The sequence below is a fragment of the Equus quagga genome, chromosome 14, assembly GCF_021613505.1.
Source record: "Equus quagga isolate Etosha38 chromosome 14, UCLA_HA_Equagga_1.0, whole genome shotgun sequence".
In the NCBI taxonomy this organism is placed as follows: domain Eukaryota; kingdom Metazoa; phylum Chordata; class Mammalia; order Perissodactyla; family Equidae; genus Equus; species Equus quagga.
Window position 1 is genome coordinate 10,586,622 of NC_060280.1, and position 21,691 is coordinate 10,608,312.

A 21,691-nucleotide genomic window follows, 5' to 3' on the forward strand; every position below is an offset into this window, starting at 1 on the left:
AGTTGGGTGAAAAGGGGGACACTGCTGTCCGCCTCTGACGTGATCTCCCTCCCTTCATGCTCCCCTACACGCCTTAACCATAGAACAGACGGATCTTTGTGAAACACCAATTCAGATGATCTCACATTCCTGCTTACAACTCTCCAACCTCTACCCATCACACGTGAAATCAGACGCAGATTCACTGTGACTTCGAAGCTCACGTGTTCTAGGCCCTGCCCACCTCTTTGGCCCCATTTCTGACCACTTGCCCATCAAGCGGTAGCCACGCTGGCCATCCCCCTCTTTCTCAGACACAACAGGCCCGTTTCCACTCGAGGTTCCTTGTGCTACTCATTTCTTGGGTCAAGAAGGCTGCCCTGCTCCTTGTGAGATTGGGGTGGCAGAGGCCGCTATGTGGTCACCATGGCCCATTTCCTTTCCCTCCCAGGTGCATGGATTTCATTTTTCCCCTTGCAGGTGGTGTGGCCCCAAGTCCTGCTCAGTGGACTGTGGGAAGAGGTGACATGTATCTCTTCTGGGCCTGGCCCTCCTGCAGGATCCTCTGTGCTCTGTCCACTCCCCACCTGCGGGGGACACAGAGCTCCCAGCAGAGGACTCAGGCCCCGTGGAAAGGCCGGCCCACAGACAGAGCCTGTATCACCACCCGGCAGGCCGCCTGCGGACGAGGAACATCTGTGTCAGGTTTGGAGTGAACCACAGAAGAACGGTCATAAGTAAAGCCACCGAGCTTTGGGACCGAGTTTGTCGCAGCAGCTAGTGTTGCTGACCAGAACTGACCTGTGGCTCCTCCTGTCATGCGGATCTCAGCTGAAATGTCCCCTCCTCGGAGGGGCCTGTCCTGGACACCTCATCCAAAGGTGCTGCCAAGGTACCCTGTACCCCAACACACTATTTGACTTCCCAGTCTTAACCCTTAGCACCATCCAATTTTTCTAGTTAATTCAGATTTATTTGTCTAACGTCCATCTCCTCCCGCTATATGGGGTCTGCAAGAGCAGGAACCTGATGTGTCTTGTGCATTTCATAACTGGGGCCAGGAACGGAGCCGGGCACAGAGCAGCAGCTCAGAGGCAGAGTGAGCTGTACTGTCACGTCCCTGATCCCCAGGGGTGGGACTCTGCTTAATGTCCTCTTTGGTCTCTTCAGAACATTTAGGGCAGTGCCCTGCACACACAAGTTGTTACGTAAAATGTTTACATCAATAAATAAAGAAGAGACAAGGAGCTCCTTTATCCCTGGTCAGGAAGCAGCTGGACTGGGATGCTCTGGGATCATGGCCCATGGGAGTCACAGGCGACTTGTGCTTTCTTTGCCCCTTCGGCACCCTGCAGGTCAGACAGACTCATACTCGCAGTCGTCACGCCAGAACACACGGCGCTGGGCGGGCACTGCCATCTAGGCCTCAGCGCGCCTCTCCCTCCTCTGCTCAGGGTTTACTCTTGTCCGTAACAAAGTGCACATCCCCGTGGCCCCTCTTACTGGGGTGCTCCCCAAGAGGTGAAGACCTGCTCATCTAATTAAGCAAAGGGAGATCCCGAAAGGGCCGTGCTTCGCCGGTGAGCAGGGTTGCTTCAGAGTCAGGCCCTCTCTCTGCTCCCTCTCTTCCACTTCTGTCTTCCATGTGGTCTGGGAAGCTGGTGGGCTACAGAGACCTGGCCGATGCTCTTGCTCACACTTCCCGCACCCATCTGGTCAGCCGGCCTGGGACCCTTGTACAGGCTGCCGTCTTCAGCAGGAGGGCAGGCCGGGTAAGAGGACTTAGGACAGCTCTACAGCTCCTGAGACCGGAGGAGGACGGGACAGGAAGAAGGAGGCCCTTCGCGCACAGCGTCTGACCCGGCCCTTACAAGAATCCAGTGAAACAGATGTAATTAATCCCATTTGCACCACACAGAAAACTGAGGTGTCTGCCAGCACTGCTCCCTTGTCTTGCCCTAGCTCAGAGGCTATTCGGACCCCAGGCACAGTGGCCCTCCTCTCCCAGGCACTGTTTCATGTTGCTGATAACTGTCCTTGCAGACGACTTGAGCTCCGTTCTTCTTTCACCCGTGGCCTGGCAAACCAAGGTCGCTAATGGAATTCAGCCCTGTGGGGCAGGAGCAACCTTTGCACTGCTGCAGGGAGCCGGCCGTGGCCCCTTCTGAGCTGACGCCTGGATCCTCACCTGTCCATTCCAAGCCATTCCTGACCTGTCTTGCCTCTAGCGTCTGGGCCTTAAGTTTTTTGATGGGGCACAGGACTGTCTCCCTAGGCCCCTGATGGAGCAAGGATCAGTGGGTACTCAGCAGAAGTCACGGAGGTCGGCTGGGCAAGAGCAGACGACGCCTCCTGTTTATGGAATCAGTCACCAAGGGGAACAGCACTTAAATCGACGCCAAGTGAGCAAATGTGCATCTCACTCAACAGAACCAGCCGTGCTCCTGACGAGCTCTGCCCAAATCGACTTGAGTTCACGGGGATGAATCATTTCACGAAGCAGAGAACCCTTGGGTAAAGAGAACAGACACCGAATCTCCCCATTTTTTAAACTTCCAGTTTCTGAGTGCTGACCTCAGAGAAGGAGTCAACACCAAATTTTGATCAAAGAAGAAAAGCGTAACTCTCTAAGCCTTGTCACCCAAATGAACCAGAATTCCAGCAAAAATTGCCAACATTTCTAACACCATCTTCCTGTCCCAGCAAGACGGCTACAGCTTTTTCACATCCATTTATCTTGTTCAGTCCTTAGAAGAGGATGAGGAGACAGCCATTATCCCACTTTGACAAATGAAGAAATGGAAACAAAGAGAGGTTAAGCAACTTGCCCAAGGCCAGCCAGCTCTAATCCATGCTGACGCCACCAGAACAGAAACCTAAGTTTCCTTTCTCGTTCCACCTCCCCAGTCCTAAAACCCTGAAAGAACATGCCCGGTCCTATGAAGGCAGGACAGAAAGGATCCCAAGGAGCTGTATAGCATAACGGGACTCCCAGCCATTCTAATCTGAGAGGGTTTCTAGGGGCCCAAGATGCCGGCTGACCAGGGGGACCCGACAGACAGACTCACAGAGAGTTGGAATGCGAGTTCCTCAGCAGCGGGGTGGAGCCCGTGGAACCGTTGTGTGGTAATTTGGGCGAGGACGGCAAAGAAGAATCTGTCATCTCCTCGATGTCTGAGTGAGAGGACGCTGACTTGGGGGACTTCTTCTTCCCGAAAGCTTGCTTGAAGGAGCTGCGCAACTGAACATGCAAGACGGTCAGCCTGGCAGGGCTGCAACCCATGCTCAGGCCTTGGCAAAACAGAGGCATGCAGACAAAAGTGTAATTAATTCTGAGGTTGTCCCCCACCCAATGAAACAGTTCCCAACAGCTCTCTGGAATCAGTGCATTAAGGGAAGAAGAGTTATCCTGTGCTGACAGCTCAAAGGACTGGCCCTGTGGGTAACATTCCATGCCTACTCTTGGTTCAAGACTAGATGCCAACAGCAAGACAGAGCCTGCTCAGCAGATGGAAGTCGGGAGGATGAGGTTACACAGCAACAAAGCAGGATGCTCAGACACGGTGACGGATGCGGATGAGGTTAGTCATATCAATGGATGGGTTAGCTTGGTATCTGGTATTAACGTTGGTCTTGCTTACCTCATTGACCTGCCAGAGAAAACGCAAGCAAAAATGGGGAAGGGGAAGGAAAAAAGACAAATTTTTAACAGAGAAAGCCAGTGACAGGGAACGCTTCGGACTTTTCAGACACGACATGGCTAATAATAAACAGCACACACAAAGGAGGTTTCTGGTAGGATCACCAATCTTGCAAAGCATTAGGGGCATCTTCCTCCATTGTGAAAGTAAAGGAATAATGAGTCTGGACGTCTCCTGCAATCTGAGCTCTTCCAGCTTCTCTGTCTGGTTGAAATGACTGCCCCCTCTTCCTATGCTTCTCTCTTTTCTTGCCTCTTCTCAGACGTCTCTCTGTGCCTTATTATTATTATTATTATTATTATTGGCATGTCTTCTATTCTCAGCAAGGGTAGCTTCACTGCTGCACTGGTCCCAACACAGCTCTCTAGCTCTTTAATACACCTGCTTAGGAGTCCCTGCTGTCCTGGGGTACACATAAGATAATATAACACAAGCAGGGAATCAGTCATCTCACTTTGTACTAAAAAAAAAAAAATGGATAATTTTAAGAAATTTATTAATCATATTGGGAAAAAGGAACTGGTATATCACAAATTCCCCAGACCATGAGATGGATCTGAAAATTCTAATGAGACCATAAAGAATTAAAGTACAACGTCTTCTCTGAAAGCCATGAAAACCACTTATTTTTCTAGGCTGAAAAATAAAGTTTTGTCTTGAAAAAAGGTCTTTTAAAAAGAAATTTCCTTTTTCAAAAGTCTTTTTTTCCTTCTGAAGACATATTCTGGAGGTTTTCTTATCCATTGATAAAATTCAGAAAATGGGCCGCTCTGAAATAATTAATGGGATTTTTCTCCCATCAACGTTTTATCCATAGCAAACTGCACGTTCAGCTTGTGGGCGAATCTAGATCCCACTTCCCTCCCATTTCCTACTTCTGATCATATTTCCAGAAAATAGTCATAGAAACAGAAGGATTTGGCACACAAACCATCAACTTAAATCCTGGTCTCTACCTCTGGTAAAATGCCAGGTGGAAGAGGAGATTACAAAGATTCAACATAATCAAGCTTTGGGATTATCTGAGGATGCCAATTATCCATCCTCCCCAATTGCACTGATAACCTCGAGTTGTCTTAAAGCAAAATAAACAAGCTTTATTTCTTGAAGAAATGGATAATCATGATTTTTCTCAGAAAATAATTTTCTCTCATCACTTTGATAATCAAATCAGACCATATTTATCAACAGCATATTAGAGACAGCAACATGAGTTAATTCTATTTGTTTAAGTCATAGCAAATGAGTTGACTAAAAGCCATTAGTAATTTAAAGAAAAAATTTAATCAGAATGATGAGAGCATCACACTGAACTGTCCTTTTAGCCTGCCTCCAGTGCAAGTCATCAATAACCAAAACTCCGCCATCACTAGACCTCGCCACCCATCCAAGATACACAAAATGAGTGAGAAGTGCATGGAATGAATGAATACATTGATGCTACTGTGAAAAGACGATGCTGTCAGCATTGACAAATGGGGCCCTCTGAACACTGGCCAACTTCAGATCAACTTGGGATGTCCCTGCACTGAAGACAGGGAGTGGCAATGTCAATCAGAACTCCACAGCCTCAACAGCAGAACCAAAAATTGGGTGGGGAGAGGGGGCTGGAATTTTCCAGAAGAATGGGAAAATCTGTTTAAGATGCCAATATACAGAAATTCAGTAGCTCAATGGGATTATGGAAACATGGAGAAACACTGCACTGGAGACTGAGTCTAATAAATTTACCACTTTGAGGAACACTTCCCAATTTAGAACCATTCCCCAAGTACTAATATCTACATTATTAAACTTTTATTTACAGGTCATGGTCAAAAAATTTTCAAAGAGAAGGTTGGTTTAATGCTATCAGAGGCAATTGTGTAAATAGATAGGTAAGAATTTTAGTTAACGATAGGATAACCACACACTAATATACACTCCAAAAAAGTACTTTGGAACTAAGAAGAAACCACTTAAAAGTAACTTCGTTCTAGCACCTGGAACTTTGTGGCCAACATATGATGAGGAAGAAATGACACATATATGAAACGAAAGATGACTACTTCACATAAAGTCTCATGAAACAGAAAAACTACAAGTTGGTAGTTATTTCATAAATCCTAATGTTTGGCTGAGCACAACACTGACTTGGTAGAAATCTATCCACAAGCCACGTCTTTGGATCTACTCCCAAAGGTCTGTGTTCTGAAACTAGGAGCTGGACTGGGCCGTATCAGGGGGACACTGGTTCTGAGGCTGACTCTGTTAGACAGCGCCCAGAGTCTTTGGATGTTCACTCACCCAGTTCTTTCTCTTCTTTTTCTTTGAATCACTCTCGATGTTGCTGCCCACGCTGGAGTGGCTGGTGGCACTGTTGATGCTGGAGACGCTATCGGAGGAGTGCTGTCTGCGGATGCGCAGGTCTGCAGACTGGGAGGTACCGTTTCCTGGAGAGCCAAGGCAGGATGTCAGCAGCTGCTGCCGTGAGCCCATTCCTTGTCCAGGGAATGACCCTTACACCTAAATCCACACACCCGAGGACTAGTGGTATTTCCCACTACACGTCACCTTCTGTTCCCCAACGCTGGCTTTAAGGTCCTTGAGCAGATGGGTGCTATGTCCTCTTTGGTCAATTCAATGAGGGTTCTCTCTCTCCACTTTACAAAACAGAAGTCAGAGGAGGCTTAGAGAGAATGCCCCAACACCGGCTCTCTCGAGCTGCGATAGGCACTCAAATGTTTTTTTGAATTGTGGGAATGGTCACGCTTGTTCTTAGCCCCCCACTTGCCCTCTGCCCTCGACATTCCCGCTGCACTAGCCTGCTCTCGGCCCCCTAGACAAGCCAAGTCCCTCCCATGCTCTTTTCCCTCGGCGTTGCCTGGCCAGCTCTTGCTAATCCTTCCCATTTCAACTCTATCACCACTTTTTCAGGAAGCCCGATATCGGAAGTAACCGTGATACCAGAAACAACACTGCAGTGATCCTGAGATAAACTTTGCAGACAGTTTTCCTCATGAGCACAGAACTACACCCGCAGCCTGGTCTTTAGGAGCACCAGCTTCAGTGCCAGACAGACTCAGGTTCTAGTCCCACTTCTGCTTCTCACTACTCTGTGACCTAGGAAGTGACTCTCGCCTCTGAAACTCTGTATTTCCATCAGTACAATGCGGAGAGGGCCAGTATTGCACTCACAGGGTGTCGTGGAAAGAAAACGAGATGATTAATTAATTACAACACTGAGCAACGTGCTGAGGACACAGTGAGTGCTCTGTAAGTGTCAGCTACCATTAGTGCTTCTATCGTTACTGTTAACATCATTGGTGCAGGAGGTAACTCATCCTCACGCCTACCTCCTCTCTCTCTTGAAGTAAGATACACAAGGGCAAATCAATTTACTCCTAAATATTTTCCTGGACAAATAAGAGACAGACTCATTTCAGTTTATCCCACATCAATATGTAAGTATCAAAGCACGAGTGAAGTTAAGGGCTGGGAAACACTCTGTCACTTTGCCAATAGAAATATGTTTTCTTCCATTTTTGAGATACATGAGAGAAGAGGATGGAAGCCAGAAATAGCTGGCAACATGTTTGCTTCCCAGCCTGGCTGACAAGGACCCCCACCCTCTGGCAGGGAGGTCACCTCGCACGTTGTCAAGGCAGGGTCCTAAGGGCAGGCAGGCAGGTTGCTGGTCTGAAGGTGGTTTCTCTTCCTTTACCTTTGCAGCTGAGCTCCGGGGTGTTAATTACTCCATTAATGGCAGCCTGGGCAGCTGCGTTCTGTTTCTTCAGCAGCTCAATGGTTTTCCTTAACTCATTCAGTTCTGAATCCTAAGGAACAGAAAAAAAAATATTGGTCATCCCAAAATCTTTCTGCACAGAGTTCAGCTAAAGTGCAACTTAGCTTCAACAGAGGAAGGTCAGGAATGAAGGAGTTCCACAGAATCTTTGCCTCAAACATGAAGAGGCATCAATTTTCAAAGGGCATCGTGAGCACAGGAAAGCGGTGGGCATATGGCAATGGGAGCTGTTGCTGATGTGGTTACCAGCACCCCATCGAGGTCATATTTTCACTCAACAGCCCTACTCTTTACGATTCAATTCCAACAGTTCAGAAAGCACAATAAAATCTAGACAACTATCTGGAATGAAAGAGAATAAAATCTTTAGGTTTGTTGCTAATGCCAAGCAGGGAGGAAAAGAGCATCCTTTCTGCTTTACCTTCTGCTCAGCAGTCATGGTCAAGCTCTGGAGCCTGATGGTCATGTTTCCAAGACTCTGTTCAAAGGCTGCCACAAGGTGAGCCTGGAGGGGAAAGACACAGCCTCAGGTCATGACCTCGCCAGGCAAGGGTGCCTAAGGGTGCTGGTCTTAAGGACTGAAATCCTCTTGGGGCCACGTGAGTCAGCCCAGGTACTTCTGCAGCCTCTTGAGCCCCACTCCCCACCAAGCTTTGGGAAGCGGGTTCTTTAGTCTCTCACGTCCTCAAATACCCGGGGCTTCTTCCTACCCAGGCCCTTCATATATGTTCTTCCCCCAGCTGCCTCCCTAACTAATTTTTCCACATCCTTCTTAAGAGATCTCAGCTCACGCCTTTGTGACCTGCCCAGATTGGGTTGGTTTCCTCACATTCACGCTCAACTGGACACTGATGCGTGCTTTGTGGCATCACGGTCAAGCATGCACGTGCCCTTGTGACCGCTGATGTATGCCTGTCTCTACCACACTGCAGGACCGCCAAGTGCCAAGCTCACAGCAGAGGCTCATATTGAGCGTGTTTGCAGAATGAATGACCAAAGTGGTTGGCATATTTTGCTTGTTATAATCCTAGTTAATAAAAAGCCATTGAAAGGCCATCTGCTCCCTCCTCGGAGAAGCCTGCCCCAGTGTCCCCATGGAGTTATGACTTCCCCCTGGGTTTCCCTACACTTTTATATACCCCTCTGTTAGAACACAACATCAGACGCACCATTATTTTATATATTACTAAGACATTTTTAAAAACGCTGCCAATTATAATGAAAATATGCATCCAATTTTCAGAAATAACAAAAATCTGAAAAAAAAAAAAAGAATCTTAGAACTGAGAAACGTGATGTTTTCCTGTCTGCCCCTTTCTCTGCAATCCTCTTCAAGGGCAAGACACAACTCTGCATCCCAACATTAAGGCCTCTCCTTTCCTCCACAGGGCAGCAGGTCAAAGACCGGTTGGTTGACAGAGGATCCTGATAATATTGTTAAAAACAAGCATAAAGATTGGACAAGTCATCTAATTCTATCGGCCTCAGTTTCTTCATCAATAAAATGGGAGCAATAACTATTTTCCTCCCAGGGTCACTGTGAGCATCAAATGAAATAATATAGGTGGAAATAGCCTATAAACTGTTAGGGAATTGCAAAACACAGGAATGAATGGACACTGCGGGGAAAGGAAGAGGTCTGGCAATGAGAAAGTGACAAAGGACATCGTGAGAACACAGGTGTAGAGAGATCAAAAAAGGTCTCTGGGAGACGGTGGGTGGATACCCAGTGAGCTACAGGAGGAATGAGAAGGGCCAGCGGGACACTTGGGAATCTTGGAAGAGGTGAGAAGGGAGATTCAATCATGCTGTAAAATTCTAGAGGAAAAGACAAGGATGCACGCGGTAAAGAATAAAAGCGGGACAAGAACTGGGTGGAAGAGGAGCCGTGACCGTGAGCTATGTGGAAGATCAGGAAGGTCAGCGGACATTTCAATTGAAGGAGGAGCGATTTGAGGAGTGAGGCAGAGGCCTCTCTGACTAGCTTCATCCAACAGGGATAGATGAGGACAGGATACCTCTTGGACCGACTGTGGAGTCTTTTCTCAACAGCCCTAGGAATTGGCCCGGAGACGGACCACTTGGAAGAGAAATTCAAGTGGACTAGCTAGTTTCTTTCTGATTACATGCCCTCTCTTGATTAAAAATTGAGAAAAATGTCTTTGCACTGTAAAATAAAGAGTTATGCTTTAGTTTGCCCTGGAGAATGTGGCAAAACCAAAGCCAATCAATTCACATCACGTAGCGGATGAGGGAAACAGGTCAGGACGTGGACGTCTAAAGCAAGGACTGCTACCTTCGCATTTCCAAGGTTTAAATGATTATGTTTCCATTTATTCCCATTCTGCATTTGATTGCCACCCACGATTCTATTTGTGGGCATTCATATTTTCTATTCAATTCAAAGCAAAAATGAAATCCTGAGCCCATGAAGACGGCTGTTGGGAGTGTTTTGCAAGCTCAGGAAGAAACCGCATTTGCTCTGAAGAACCAGGGATCACATTTGCTGCCGAGTGAAAAGACTGACCTCGGGTCATGAGTGAACTATAAAAATACGGGCCGAGGGGCCGTTCCGAGCCTGGTTCGCAGCCACACAACCGCCTTCTTGTCAAGCACCATTCTCACGTTCCCAGGGAAAACAAACACGAGTGGTATAAAAACACCAGAGAAGGTGGCTTTGAGTAGTTTGTTCTAGGAAAATAAACACGGCTTGGCCCGCGAGAAAGATGGCAGACAATAAAACACGTTAGCACTGCCGGTGAGGTGTGGTAAGACTAAATATTTACTTGAAAACAATACTGGGTTCAATGGCTTTCGTGAGGAACAAAATACACTTTTGGAATAACAATAAGAATGTAAAGGATCTCACTCTGACTCTTCCGGAACAGACAGCAGACTTCCAAATGGCCCAATGTAAGGTCCCTTGGGGCAACGTAAGGTCACAGGAGGAATTAACTCAAGTTCACTAGTAAGTAAATTACTTACTATTTTTTGATTAGTAAGGGGCAGCAATTAACAGCTGTAATTCAGAACTAGGAGAGAAGCGCCAAACAATCCGGGAGGGCGGTTGCTGTCAAACCTCACAGCTTTGGATTATACCAGGAGACCCTGGCTCACCGGGGCTGGGGTCACTTCTAGACTTAAATGTATGCATCTGGTTCCCCAGATGAAAAGTCTACCCACAGTAAAATTGCTTTTTTTTTTTTTTTGGTGAGGAAGATTGGCCCTGAGCTAACATCTGTTGCCAATCTTCCTCTTTTTGCTTGAGGAAGATGGTCTCTAAGCTAACACCTGTGCCAGCGCTCCTGTATTTCATATGTGGGATGCCACCACAGCATGGCTTGATGAGCTGTGGGGAGGTCCACGGCTGGGATCTGAACCCATGAACCCTGGGCCGCCAAAGCAGAGTGTGCAAACTTAACCACTACACCATTGGACCGGCCTCTCTGCTGTTTCTTTGAATAGGATCTAAGCCTCAAAATTCAGATGTCACATCAATTTCTGACGTTCTTTTGAAAGTGTTACTGACAGTGGGAAAGATAAAGAAGGATTATAACACACAGTGGCTTATGTTGTCAGGGTTCTGAAAGAAATCAAAGATTTCCAGAAATGTGAGGGAGCTCAGGAGAACGAACAATAGCGAGAGCAGTTACGGATTACTGAACTCGAAATTGAGGCCGAGCGCTGCGCCAGGCGCACCATGTGCAGACTTTAAAGAGAAATGGTTTCCTTCAGCAGACTCAGGCTCAGGCTGAGAATTCCCCAAGCAAAAGCTCCAGGTAAATATTAATTCGGGGTATTGACTCAGCTTCTTGGGCCAAGGAAGCCAAGGGCTGGAAGCTGCTTTTCACGTTAACAGCATGCGGGGGTCAGGCAGGCTGCCTTCTGCCGGGCTCACACACTGCAGCTGTGGTCTCGGGCTGGGCTGTGCCTCCTCCGACCCTATAGCCACCCCACAGGCAGGAAGCTTTCTAAGGAGTGAGCTCACCGCCTCGCTGCGCTGCTGTAGGCGCACTCATGGGCTCCACTGACTTCAGTAGGAGGCCCAAACGCTCCGCCTCCGTGAGGTGACCTGACCCCTGCCTTTGTTTGATGTCTCCTCCTTCCCGACTTCCTTCTCCCCTCCACTCGTGCCTCCCTGCTACATCCAAGCCATAGATTCTAATTACGCTGAGCTACTCAGAGTTTCCAAGTGCACCAAGATCTTCACCTTGGACTTCTGCACAAATTATTCTCATTGGTTAGAATGCTGCTCTCTCCTACTCAGCATCCATCAGATGTCACCTGCTCCAGGAAGCCTTTCCTGACCTCCCCCCTCCCACCAAGACTGAATTAGGGTCTCCTCCTATACATTCTACAACCACCTCCCTTTATCTCTATCTTAATGGTTATCATGTTGGAGCAAAATTGTTTTGTCTCTGCTGTACCAGAGAAAGGACACGAAGATGACAGTGACTGTGCTCGCCTGCCCGCTGACCTTGCAGTGCCCGGGGCGGAGTTGGCACTTACACAGTTGCTGAATTGAATGCTGGTTGGCAAGGCCTCCTGAACACGTCATTGTGTATATTATAATTACAGAGCAGTCAGCTATTTATTGCAGAGCCTTACATTTCTTTTCTCTTTTTTTTTTCCTTTTTTTTTTTCCCCTTGAGATGAAAACTTTCAGAAAGAAGAAGGGAAGGGAAATCAACATTTCTGAGCACTTCATGCATTCCAGGTGCTGGGCACATGAGAACCCTGAGAGGTAAGTACCAGCATCCCCCAGTGAACAGATGAGTAAATGCAGGCTCAGACGTCCAAGAATTTGTCCCAAGTACAGGGCCGACCTTCACACCCACGAGACTCAAGCCTGCATCTGTTTTCCTACATGGCACAGCTTCTACGGGGCTCAGGGCAGGAGGCCTCGATGCTCAGAAGGTAGCAGGCCGCCTCCCCTCCCCTCGGCCGCTGCCCTGCGCCTGCACTCACATTTGCCGTCAGTTGGGTGGTCAAAGCTGAAACCTTTTCCTGAGAGGCATCCAGCTCCCGCCGGAGTTTGCGAATCTAAAGACGACAAGGGACCCAGTTACTCGCTTTGGGAGTCCATCTCCAGGTTGAACTGGACGAAGTAACTGATATTAGGGAAAGAGGAACACCCACCGGCACCCTGTTCCTTACCTCTGACTGGCATTTTTCTTCTGGCTGTAAAGAGAACACAAGGGAAATCAGACCAGTTGAGGAACAAAGAACAGCACAGCCCAGCCTGTGGGGAACACCACATCTGGACACTTACGGCAGGACCGAAGATTTATCAGTTTCTTTCCTGGTGTATTTTTCTGGATAAACGGGTTCAATTAATTTGGCCAATCAGAGAGGCCAAATGCACACAGCGTTATTTTAAGAAACTAGGAAGAGCTAGAACACCACCCCAGCTCCTTTGGTTGTGAGGAGCCCCTGCTCCTGTGTGGAGACGGCTGAAGGGTAACGGGCTCAGGAGACGTGATGGGAAGGCTAAGAGCCAGGGCAGGGCTGCCAGATTTAGCAAATAAGAATACACCCATTGGGCCGGCCCGGTGGCGCAGCAGTTAAGTGTGCACGTTCCGCTTTGGAGGCCCAGGGTTCGCCGGTTCGGATCCCAGGTGCGGACATGGCACCGCTTGGCAAGCCATGCTGTGGCAGGTGTCCCACTTATAAAGTAGAGGCATATGGGCACAGATATTAGCTCAGGGCCAGTCTTCCTCAGCAAAAAGAGGAGGATTGGCAGCAGATGTTAGCTCAGGGATAATCTTCCTCAAAAAAAAAAAAAAAAAAAAAGAATACACCCAGTTAAGGTAAGGACACCCAGGAAAATTTGAACTTTTTTAGTTTAAGTACACCCCATGCCATATTGGGGACATACTTGTACTAAAAATGTATTGGTGGTTCATCTGAACTTCAAATTTAACTGGGCATTCTGCATTAACCTGGCAGCTCTGTGGGGGCGGGGAGGGCTGCTCCTAGGTTCGTCCTGCCCCATTTTATCCTCCCTCGCATCTCCCTCGGGCACTGCAGCAGGACAGGAAGGCCTCCAGAGCGAGGGCAGCTGGGAGCCCCTGTCGGCCCCCCGGTGAACCCCAGATTATGAGGATGAAAGTGACCTTCACCTTCCTGCTGGCTCACCTCGAGTCCCCTGCTTACCTAGAACCCTGGGGATGAACGGCAAAGCCTGTGGGCCCTCTTACTGGCAGAGCCTTCCATGCTGTGCCCTGTGTCTGTGGTGACACAGCTAGCTGCAGCCAGAGACTACAAGACCACCTCCCTCCTCCCGTAGGGGAACCCACATGCGATGGGGGAACCTGCTGCAGGGGAACCTTTCTCTCTCTCTCTTTGGGTTCCCATGGGGGTCCATAAAAGAAGCCCCCGGCCCCCATGCTTGGAATGTTGGAAGCGTTACTGCCCTGCTCTGCACCCGCCACTCACACAGCCCGGGCGGAGCACTGAGTGCAAGTCAGGAAGGCCACTGTTCTGTCCATGGGTCCTCGGTGTGTGTCCTAGTCCAATTTTGCTAGTGAAAAACCCATTATTTGTTAAAATTAGCATCTGACTCTGGTGTCTACTTCTCTATTAGTTTAGAATGCAGAGGAGTATGATTTACCAGACCCCACAGGCCCTATACCCATCAGCGGGGGCAGATGGGTGGCTGCGCCAGTTTGATCTCCCTTCACCCCCTGCTCCCCACTGCCCTCACTCCTGATCCTGCCCTAGAGGGCCCCCCCCCGCCCCCCTCAGGCTGGCTTCAACAGCAGCAACTAAATTTTAGGTACGTTGGGGCCAAATCATTTAATCCTCGCACAAACTCCATATTGTAGGTTTGCATTCCTTCTAAGGCTCATAGAGGTTAGGAAGGAGTCTTGCCTAAAGTCACACAGCTGCACAATCTCCTTATTGAAGGAACACTTCCAGGAGAAGGTTGGGAGATGTCCTCAGGGCTTATTCTTCCCTCTCTGATAATATCCATCCATCCCCACTACCACCACCTATGAAACATTTATTGATCTCCTATTCTGTGCCAGGCACTGTTTTAAGAACCTGGGATACAGCTGTGAACATGAGCCAGTCCCTCACTTCCTGCTGTTGAGATTCTGGTAGCAATAAGCAGCATTTATTGGAGGCTGACCACGAGCCAGAGACTGCTCCAAGCACTTTACTTCCGTTGTTCATTTAATCCTCATAACAGGTACTAATATTATCGCCCTCTGTTTTGCAGATGAGACAGCTGGGGCACAGGAGGTCAAATCATTTGCTCAAGATCACAGCAGGTAAGTGGAGGAGCTGGCATTGGATCCAAGCTAGTCTGGCTCCAGGGTCTCCGATCTTAACCAGCCCCTTCTCCTGCTCTTCCACTATAGTCACATTCTCATGGCGGCTTTCTAGAAATAAGGCCCCTGTCTTCTGAGTCTGACCCCAAGGAGAGAAGTTGATGGTGAGAATGTCACAGCCATCTGACAGTTGTGGGGCTCGTGGAGGCCCCTGAGCAGGCTGAGCCCTCCCTGTCAGTCCAGCCCCATATCTACACACTTCTACCAACAGGCCTACTCAACACCCCCTCACCAGGCCTCCACACTGCCTGCCACTGTGCCCGCCTGTCTCTGGGCTGGGCCCTTATTCTCAACAGCAGCCTGGAGGAATCCTGTGTTTTGTGCCTCGCCCCCCCAGCTGTCACTGCTCTTCTGGACATCTGGAAACCCTAAGCGAGGCTCTGGGCCTCCCTACTCTTTGCAGTTCCCCTGGGAACTCAGCTGTGCTCCCTCCTACCCACGAAAGCGAGTCTGATCCCAGAGGTGGCCTCTTAGAGTCGCTCTACTCCAAGGGTAGGCAGCAGTGGCTTCTCCCCGCTTAGCAGCTTAGCATCGTGTTGCCTTGTCTTTCCTTTGTAATTAAAATTACAGGCAAATTTCAGCCAGAATGAGCATTCTTGAATATCCAAGAATTACAGAGATTTCAGGGGGGAAAGCTGTTATCAGCAGCATCCAACAAGAGCCGATAAAACACTCAGCTATTAAACAGACTCTTGGTCTGGGTTGGTGGCAACTTAAGAGAATCCAAAGATCTCTTTATAGACAACAAATGAGAACTTGTTCACCTTAATATTTACAAGGGTGCCTGAGCCTTCATTTCAGAGTTTCATCCTCGCCATGTCACTAAGAATAGACAAGGAACCACACATCAGGGCTTGGTGGGAGCAGAGTCTGGCCAGACCTGCAGTTTTCACTGGAATTAGCAGACTACTCTAGCATGAAAATCTTCAAATGTTAGACTATATTTTTTTTAAAGTCTGCAAAAGTGACCTATATTCTCATAGAAGGCTCATGTAAAGGCCAGTAAATGGGAAGCTTTGACTCCATGCCTGGTGGAATGTCAGAGGTGGTGGGGGGCTCAGAGACCACCTTGCCTAGCTCCCCGACACCAAGGGCAAAACTGAGAGACGCCCAGAGTAATGAGGTGATTTGTCCAAAGTCATATAGTGAGAAAAAAACTAAGATGAGGCTTTAGGTCTCTTGTTATTCCAAAAAACATGGAATTAAAAATCATTATTATTAGGTCTTTGGTAATATGTGAATTTATATCAACTCAGAAAGGACAATTTCAAATTTCATGAAAATACCAGCTTCGTGTCCACACACCCAGAACAAGAGCTATTAGGAGAGAGGCCTTTGCAAGAACTTTCAGTGGTTGGCGTGAGGAGGTGCAGCCGGGAACGGCATGTGATGGTTTCCGGCACCTGACCTGTCACAGGTGGACAAGATCCCGCTCTTTCCCTCTAAGGCTGGCAGATGCAGGCCAGTCCCCATTTTTCACTCTTCTGAGAAGGGCTCACCCCCTGTGAGATGACAGGGAACCCACTGGGAAGACACGGGCTCAGGCACTGAGGTGTCGCTACGGCTGCTCTGCACCAACCCTGTGAACTAGCGCCCCGCGTCCCTTGTGCCCTCTGGTGCCTCTGCCTTCCTGTCAACAGCAGGCCCCCTTCTCTCCACCACAACCACGTCCTCAGGGCTTAGCCCAGAGCCTGGCACATACTCAGTGCCAGTCAACGCTGTCCAAGATGTGAATGTAGGTTTGAAGTACCACCTCGGGTACCCACATCACAGGGTTTCCTTCCAGAAGAAGGGACTTAGTGTGTGCATCAGCTGGCAGTTAGAAGGTCATCTCTATGCGTTCTTAGTAGATAACAGCTTAAATAACCCCTCCCCAAGGTGACCACATTTAAAGCCTTTACAATGAAGGCCAGGACTCTGTGATGAAATTTCAGACAAGATAACTGCTGAGGGAAGAGTTATTTTGGAATTGGCAGAATGAGGTGGGTAGGAGCAGCTTTTCTAGGTTCTTCAGATCAGACCATGTCAGCAATCGCTGAAGTCTGCTCGTCACGGGCCTAAGAAAGAACGTCAGTCCCCGGTCTCTTTACCTTGGTGCCCGGATGACCTTCTACTTACAAGGGGCTGTATACAATTGGTCCTGCTATAGAGCCCAGCAACCTGGCATTACCCAAAACTGAATTATTAAAACATCTGTCTCCATGGAATTAAGAACTAAAGAATTTCCAGTTCCCAATTAACAAAATGATGTTTTTTCTATAGGAATTCCCAAATTAAAGTTAAGAGAAATAGTTATGCATATAGCTACAAAAGGTAAGCCCCACTGCACAAACCGGGTACCATATGTGCTCACATCTGGCTTTCGTCCAGTAGGCCTCTCACTGATGATGGCTAACATTTACGATGGCTTCCTCTGTGCACCACAGTCATCGCTTTACATGCCCTGTCTTACTTCATTCAAGTTTTTCTGAACACCTACTATGGGCGAGGCCCTAGGATACAAACAAAAAAAGTCCTGTCCTCCAGGAATTTATACTGAGCCAAAAGTAGTCTTTATAACATTTAATCTCATTACGACTCCATAAGGCAAGAACTACTATTCTTTCTACTTTACAGATAAAATGAGGCCGAGAGAAGATTAATATGTTGTTCAAGGCCTTTCTTTTCCAAATCTACTAGCAGGTGGCCAAGGATTCCCACACATTCTAACCAGTGACCACCCAAAGCACAATGCCTGCCAGTTCCTGATTTATTGGTTGATACGTTATAATCAATAGCTGTTTGTGAATTTCAAATCTTGTTCCCTAATCAATTGTTCCCCTTATGATGGATGTACTCTCTCTAGGAGAAATGCTTATATTTTATCACTGACACACTTGATAAAGAAACCCCAGCTCGTGTGATCATAGCCACACAGCACTGATGCATACTCACTGTGGAATAAATTGATGATGTGCTGGAAACCAAGGAGAGCGAGGATCCGTGAACTGAAAACAACACAAAAAAGAGAGAAAAGGTGAATTGCATGGTTAGCTGCTTTGGAGCCAAAAAGGGGGAGGAGAGGAAAGCATCAGCATTATAGGACACAACCAGGCTCTCAGTAACTTAATCGCACCTTCACCCAGCCTTTCCTGGTTTGGTGATATGTCAGTGTCAAATAAGGACTAATATGCTAAGGGAGCCACCTTTCTAGACCACATTTTTTTCTACAACCTTCTAAATAATTTTCCCCCCTGACTTTCAAAATAATACCTGATTACTGAATAAGAATTTTCAAGTGCAGATAAGTGTTGAGAAGCACACTCATTGCCATAACCTGCGTGACTCATCATTCTACTGCCCAGAGGCAACCTGGTGCCGCCCAGCAGCTCTTATTCCATTCTGTTTTCAACTGTGTTCCTTTCGGGTTGAAACTGTGTTGCATATATATTTTATACCCTGCTAGCATCTGTCACTTGTTTATGCAAAAAGCTGAGCTGATTATTTTGAACATAGGAGGCTGCTGGCCACGGTAAATTCATTCTAGATGTCCACACAGTAGGACATTTGTTTAGAAAACATTTCCACTGGCTGGAATACAGATTCTTTCATTCGATTTCTATCCCGTCTACAAAGTGACAAGCAAGCGGTGTCCTCCTTTCTGTGTGTGACAGGTACTTTTTGACTTAGAGCCATCCTCTTAGCACCCCCTCCGGCCCCCAGCCAGTGGAGACATTTCATGATTTGGTTCCAAGTAATTTCAAAGCGTGGTCTTTTCTAGGACTAGGTATTCTGATTGACTTCTCTTTTTGGGAATGAGATTCTTGAGTGACATTTTCTCAGTATCCGTTTGAAAGACAGGAACGTGCCTGTGGGGACAGCGCAGGCCTTTGCACTGGGCGCAGCTTTCCTGACCACGCGTGGAATGCCTCCCCTCCCACCGCACAATCGCCTGTGGTCTGACAGTGGGAGGCCCACTTTCCACTGTATTCAACGGCTTTCACCTACCACCCAAGAAGCGAATTCAACTCAGATCCGCAGTCGGCACAAGCTACCTGCCCCTGAGGTGTCTGACGAGCAGCTCAGCCTGGCACGCAGGTGCCTCTACACTGTCTTGCCAGTGAAGCTCCTGACCGCCCCATTCTTCCTTTATGAATTCCCATCACACTCTGATCCCTGCACTTGGCTCTCAAGCATGCCCCAGATGGTACTTTCCCCCCCAGAGCCTCTGCCCACGCAGCTCCCGTTGTTTAGGATGCTTCTAATCTCTGCCTGTGCGAACATCAGGTCAGCTCGCTGTCTTCTCCCTGGAGCCTTTCCTCATTTCTCTGACTGCCACCAGACGGGCTTCCTTCCTTCTCTGAGCCCACACAGCTCTCGGCTTGCCCCACCTGCCCTCTCCTCTCTCAGCTGGCACCTGTTGCCCTGAGGCCGGCCCTGCACCATCTCTCACATCTACCTTCCTTAGCAATGCGTGGGGTTCCAGCGCTTTCCCTCCGTTCTTCCTCCATCCAGGACTCATCTGGTTGGTGCCCCATAAATCAGTTTAAGGTGTTAACAGCCAATAATAGCTTTCAGTGTCAAGATGTCCACACATTAACAGAGGCCTCTCATGCCCCTACCTAGTGGCCTGCTGTTCCCAAGGGGTAACAGAGACAGCCCTATGACGCAGACAGGAGTGGGGAGATTATATTGGAGGCCAAGTTGGCGGGGGAGATGTGGGTAACAGGCAGCCCCCTTCAATCACACTGCCCTGCCAGACCCCAGCCCAGGGGCCTGCACGGCTGCTCCAGGGCCTATGGCTGCTGGAAGATGCAAGTTCTTCCTCTTCTCTTTCTCTCTCTCATTCCCATAGACTAACTGACACTGCCCTCAGCAATATCTCAGTGTAAGTTGGGGCTTCAGCAGGGAAGAGCACATCTGGCCGGCTTTGGGTGAAGGCAATTATTTTTCTCTGTAATTAACGCCGCTCACTTGATAAACAGCCACAGCAAGGCTGTGGGCCAAAGAAAGATTCCTTGATTTCCAAAGTCAACCCTAAGCTGAATGTGGCTTGCCTGAACCCTTACAGCTGGCTCTCCTTCAAGTGAACTGAGCCAAGTCAGAGCTTGGGTTATGCGGCCTGGATACTTCTGGACAGCAAAATGTATACGGGACTTGCAATGGCAGAACAGCGAAAGCATGCTATGTATTTTCCTCCCTATACCTGTTCCTCAAAATGTGGAAGGTACCACAAGAATGTCTAGGCCCTCTCTGCCATTGAGCAATCCGAAACCCAGAGAGGTCAAATGACCTGCTTAAGGTCACAAAGCATTCAGGAACAGGATCTGCTGACCAGGAGTCTGGAGATTGCTTTGCCCTTGAGTGATGTGGCTTACTGGTTTCTGAGGGTTTTTTTTTTTTTTTTTAAAGCCTTTTGGTATCTTTTAGAATGGTTTTCTAAGCCCCTCATTGAATCTACACACAGGTATAAACTGGGACCAAAGAAGCAAAAAATGCATATTTGAGAAGAACCTGATTTCACCCCTACCTAAAGTACAGGGTGAAATCACCAGGCAGAATGAAACAACGGGGCATATTCCAGCCAATAAAGCCACCCGGCACCTCTGCTGTCACACTTGGGCATCTCATACACATGTTCAGCTTCAAAACTCAAAGCGCTTTCTCATTTATAACACTGTTTGAAGCGATCCTCATCACCACAGAGAATTTGTATGTAATTTGCCCAAACAGGGCAGGACTTTCTACCCTAATCAACGAAAGAGTAAATTAAGGCCCAGAGAGGCTAAGTGACGTGGCCAGGCACACACAGCTGGGCAGGAGCAGGAGGAGAACCAGTGAATCCAGGCATTGCACTGCGGTTCTCACTCCACCACAGGGGGCCTCCACAGCCAGTGAGAATGAGATGCTAACAGATCGCCCTCTGAACTAGCAAAGGAAGCAGAACCGAACACAGAGAACACGTGGATGAAGGAGCAGGCTTCGCCTCAGACAGGTAAGAAAGCCCAGCTGTGAGCAAGGAAGGACTGAGTGCACAGACAGAGGGCTGAGAATCAAGGGCTCCGGACCCAGTCCTGGTGCATCAAATCCCAAGTCACTGCGTCTGCCTCAATTTTACCACAAACAAAATGGGGATGAAACGGCCCTTGGGGAGAAGGACAAAACAAAATAAGACAATTATCACAATAGCTACCATTGATCAAATACTTACTACAAACCCCTTTAAAAGTCATTTTGCTAAATGCTTTCCAGGATTTATCGCACCTTATCTGCACTTTATCCTTTGAAGCAGGGACAATTATTTTCCACATTTTAGTGGATGGGAAATAGGCTGAGCAGGGTCAAGCCCCTTACCCAGTCACAGTGCTCACAGAGGGAGTGCCAGGATGTGAACACAAGTCTAACTCAGGGGCTAGAAACACAAGGGAGCTGCAACACAAGATTTACTTATTAACAAGCTGCTCTGCTCCTGTGGACGCCATATGAACTGATTCAGTTCGCACCAGCTCTTAGGGATAATTGGTAAAGTCGCTGGATGTGTTTTCCTCCAGAGACATCCATTTTAAAAATGCCTTAAGCATCTCCCTACATGTATGTGATTAAAGTTGACTTTAAGATTGCATAATGCACCTGATAGAAATTAATTTACCTGAAATAACTTTGAAGGTTGCATCTGGGCCATGCCTGCACCTAATCTACATATTTATGACTCCTGCTTCCTTCAAAATAGAAAGTGCTAATTAAATCCAACAAAAACCTCACACAGGTACTTGTTCTAATTCTTCCTAAATTTCTTCTCTTTTTCTTTTTGGTGAGGAAGACCAGCCCTGAGCTAACATCTGTGCCAAGCTTCCTCTATTTTATATGTGGGATGCCACCACAGCTTGGCTTGATGAGCAGTGCCATGTCCA

The 21,691-nt window shown here is 48.0% G+C and overlaps 1 protein-coding gene across 7 annotated transcripts in view; it reads right to left on the minus strand.

The window, feature by feature from the left end:
• Positions 1-21,691, minus strand: part of NAV2 (neuron navigator 2) — a 390,162-nt gene that overhangs the window by 32,420 nt on the left and 336,051 nt on the right. For 5 of the 7 annotated variants that reach the window (XM_046685993.1, XM_046685991.1, XM_046685989.1 and 2 more), the window contains 8 exons: positions 17,736-17,788; positions 12,622-12,645; positions 12,433-12,507; positions 7,886-7,969; positions 7,384-7,495; positions 5,967-6,112; positions 3,621-3,629; positions 3,048-3,220 (listed from right to left, as the gene is read on the minus strand). In XM_046685993.1, the coding sequence (XP_046541949.1) occupies positions 3,048-3,220; positions 3,621-3,629; positions 5,967-6,112; positions 7,384-7,495; positions 7,886-7,969; positions 12,433-12,507; positions 12,622-12,645; positions 17,736-17,788 (676 nt within the window). The remainder of the gene's footprint in view (positions 1-3,047; positions 3,221-3,620; positions 3,630-5,966; positions 6,113-7,383; positions 7,496-7,885; positions 7,970-12,432; positions 12,508-12,621; positions 12,646-17,735; positions 17,789-21,691) is intronic. The other 2 variants (XM_046685990.1, XM_046685992.1) reach the window with 2 other exon arrangements.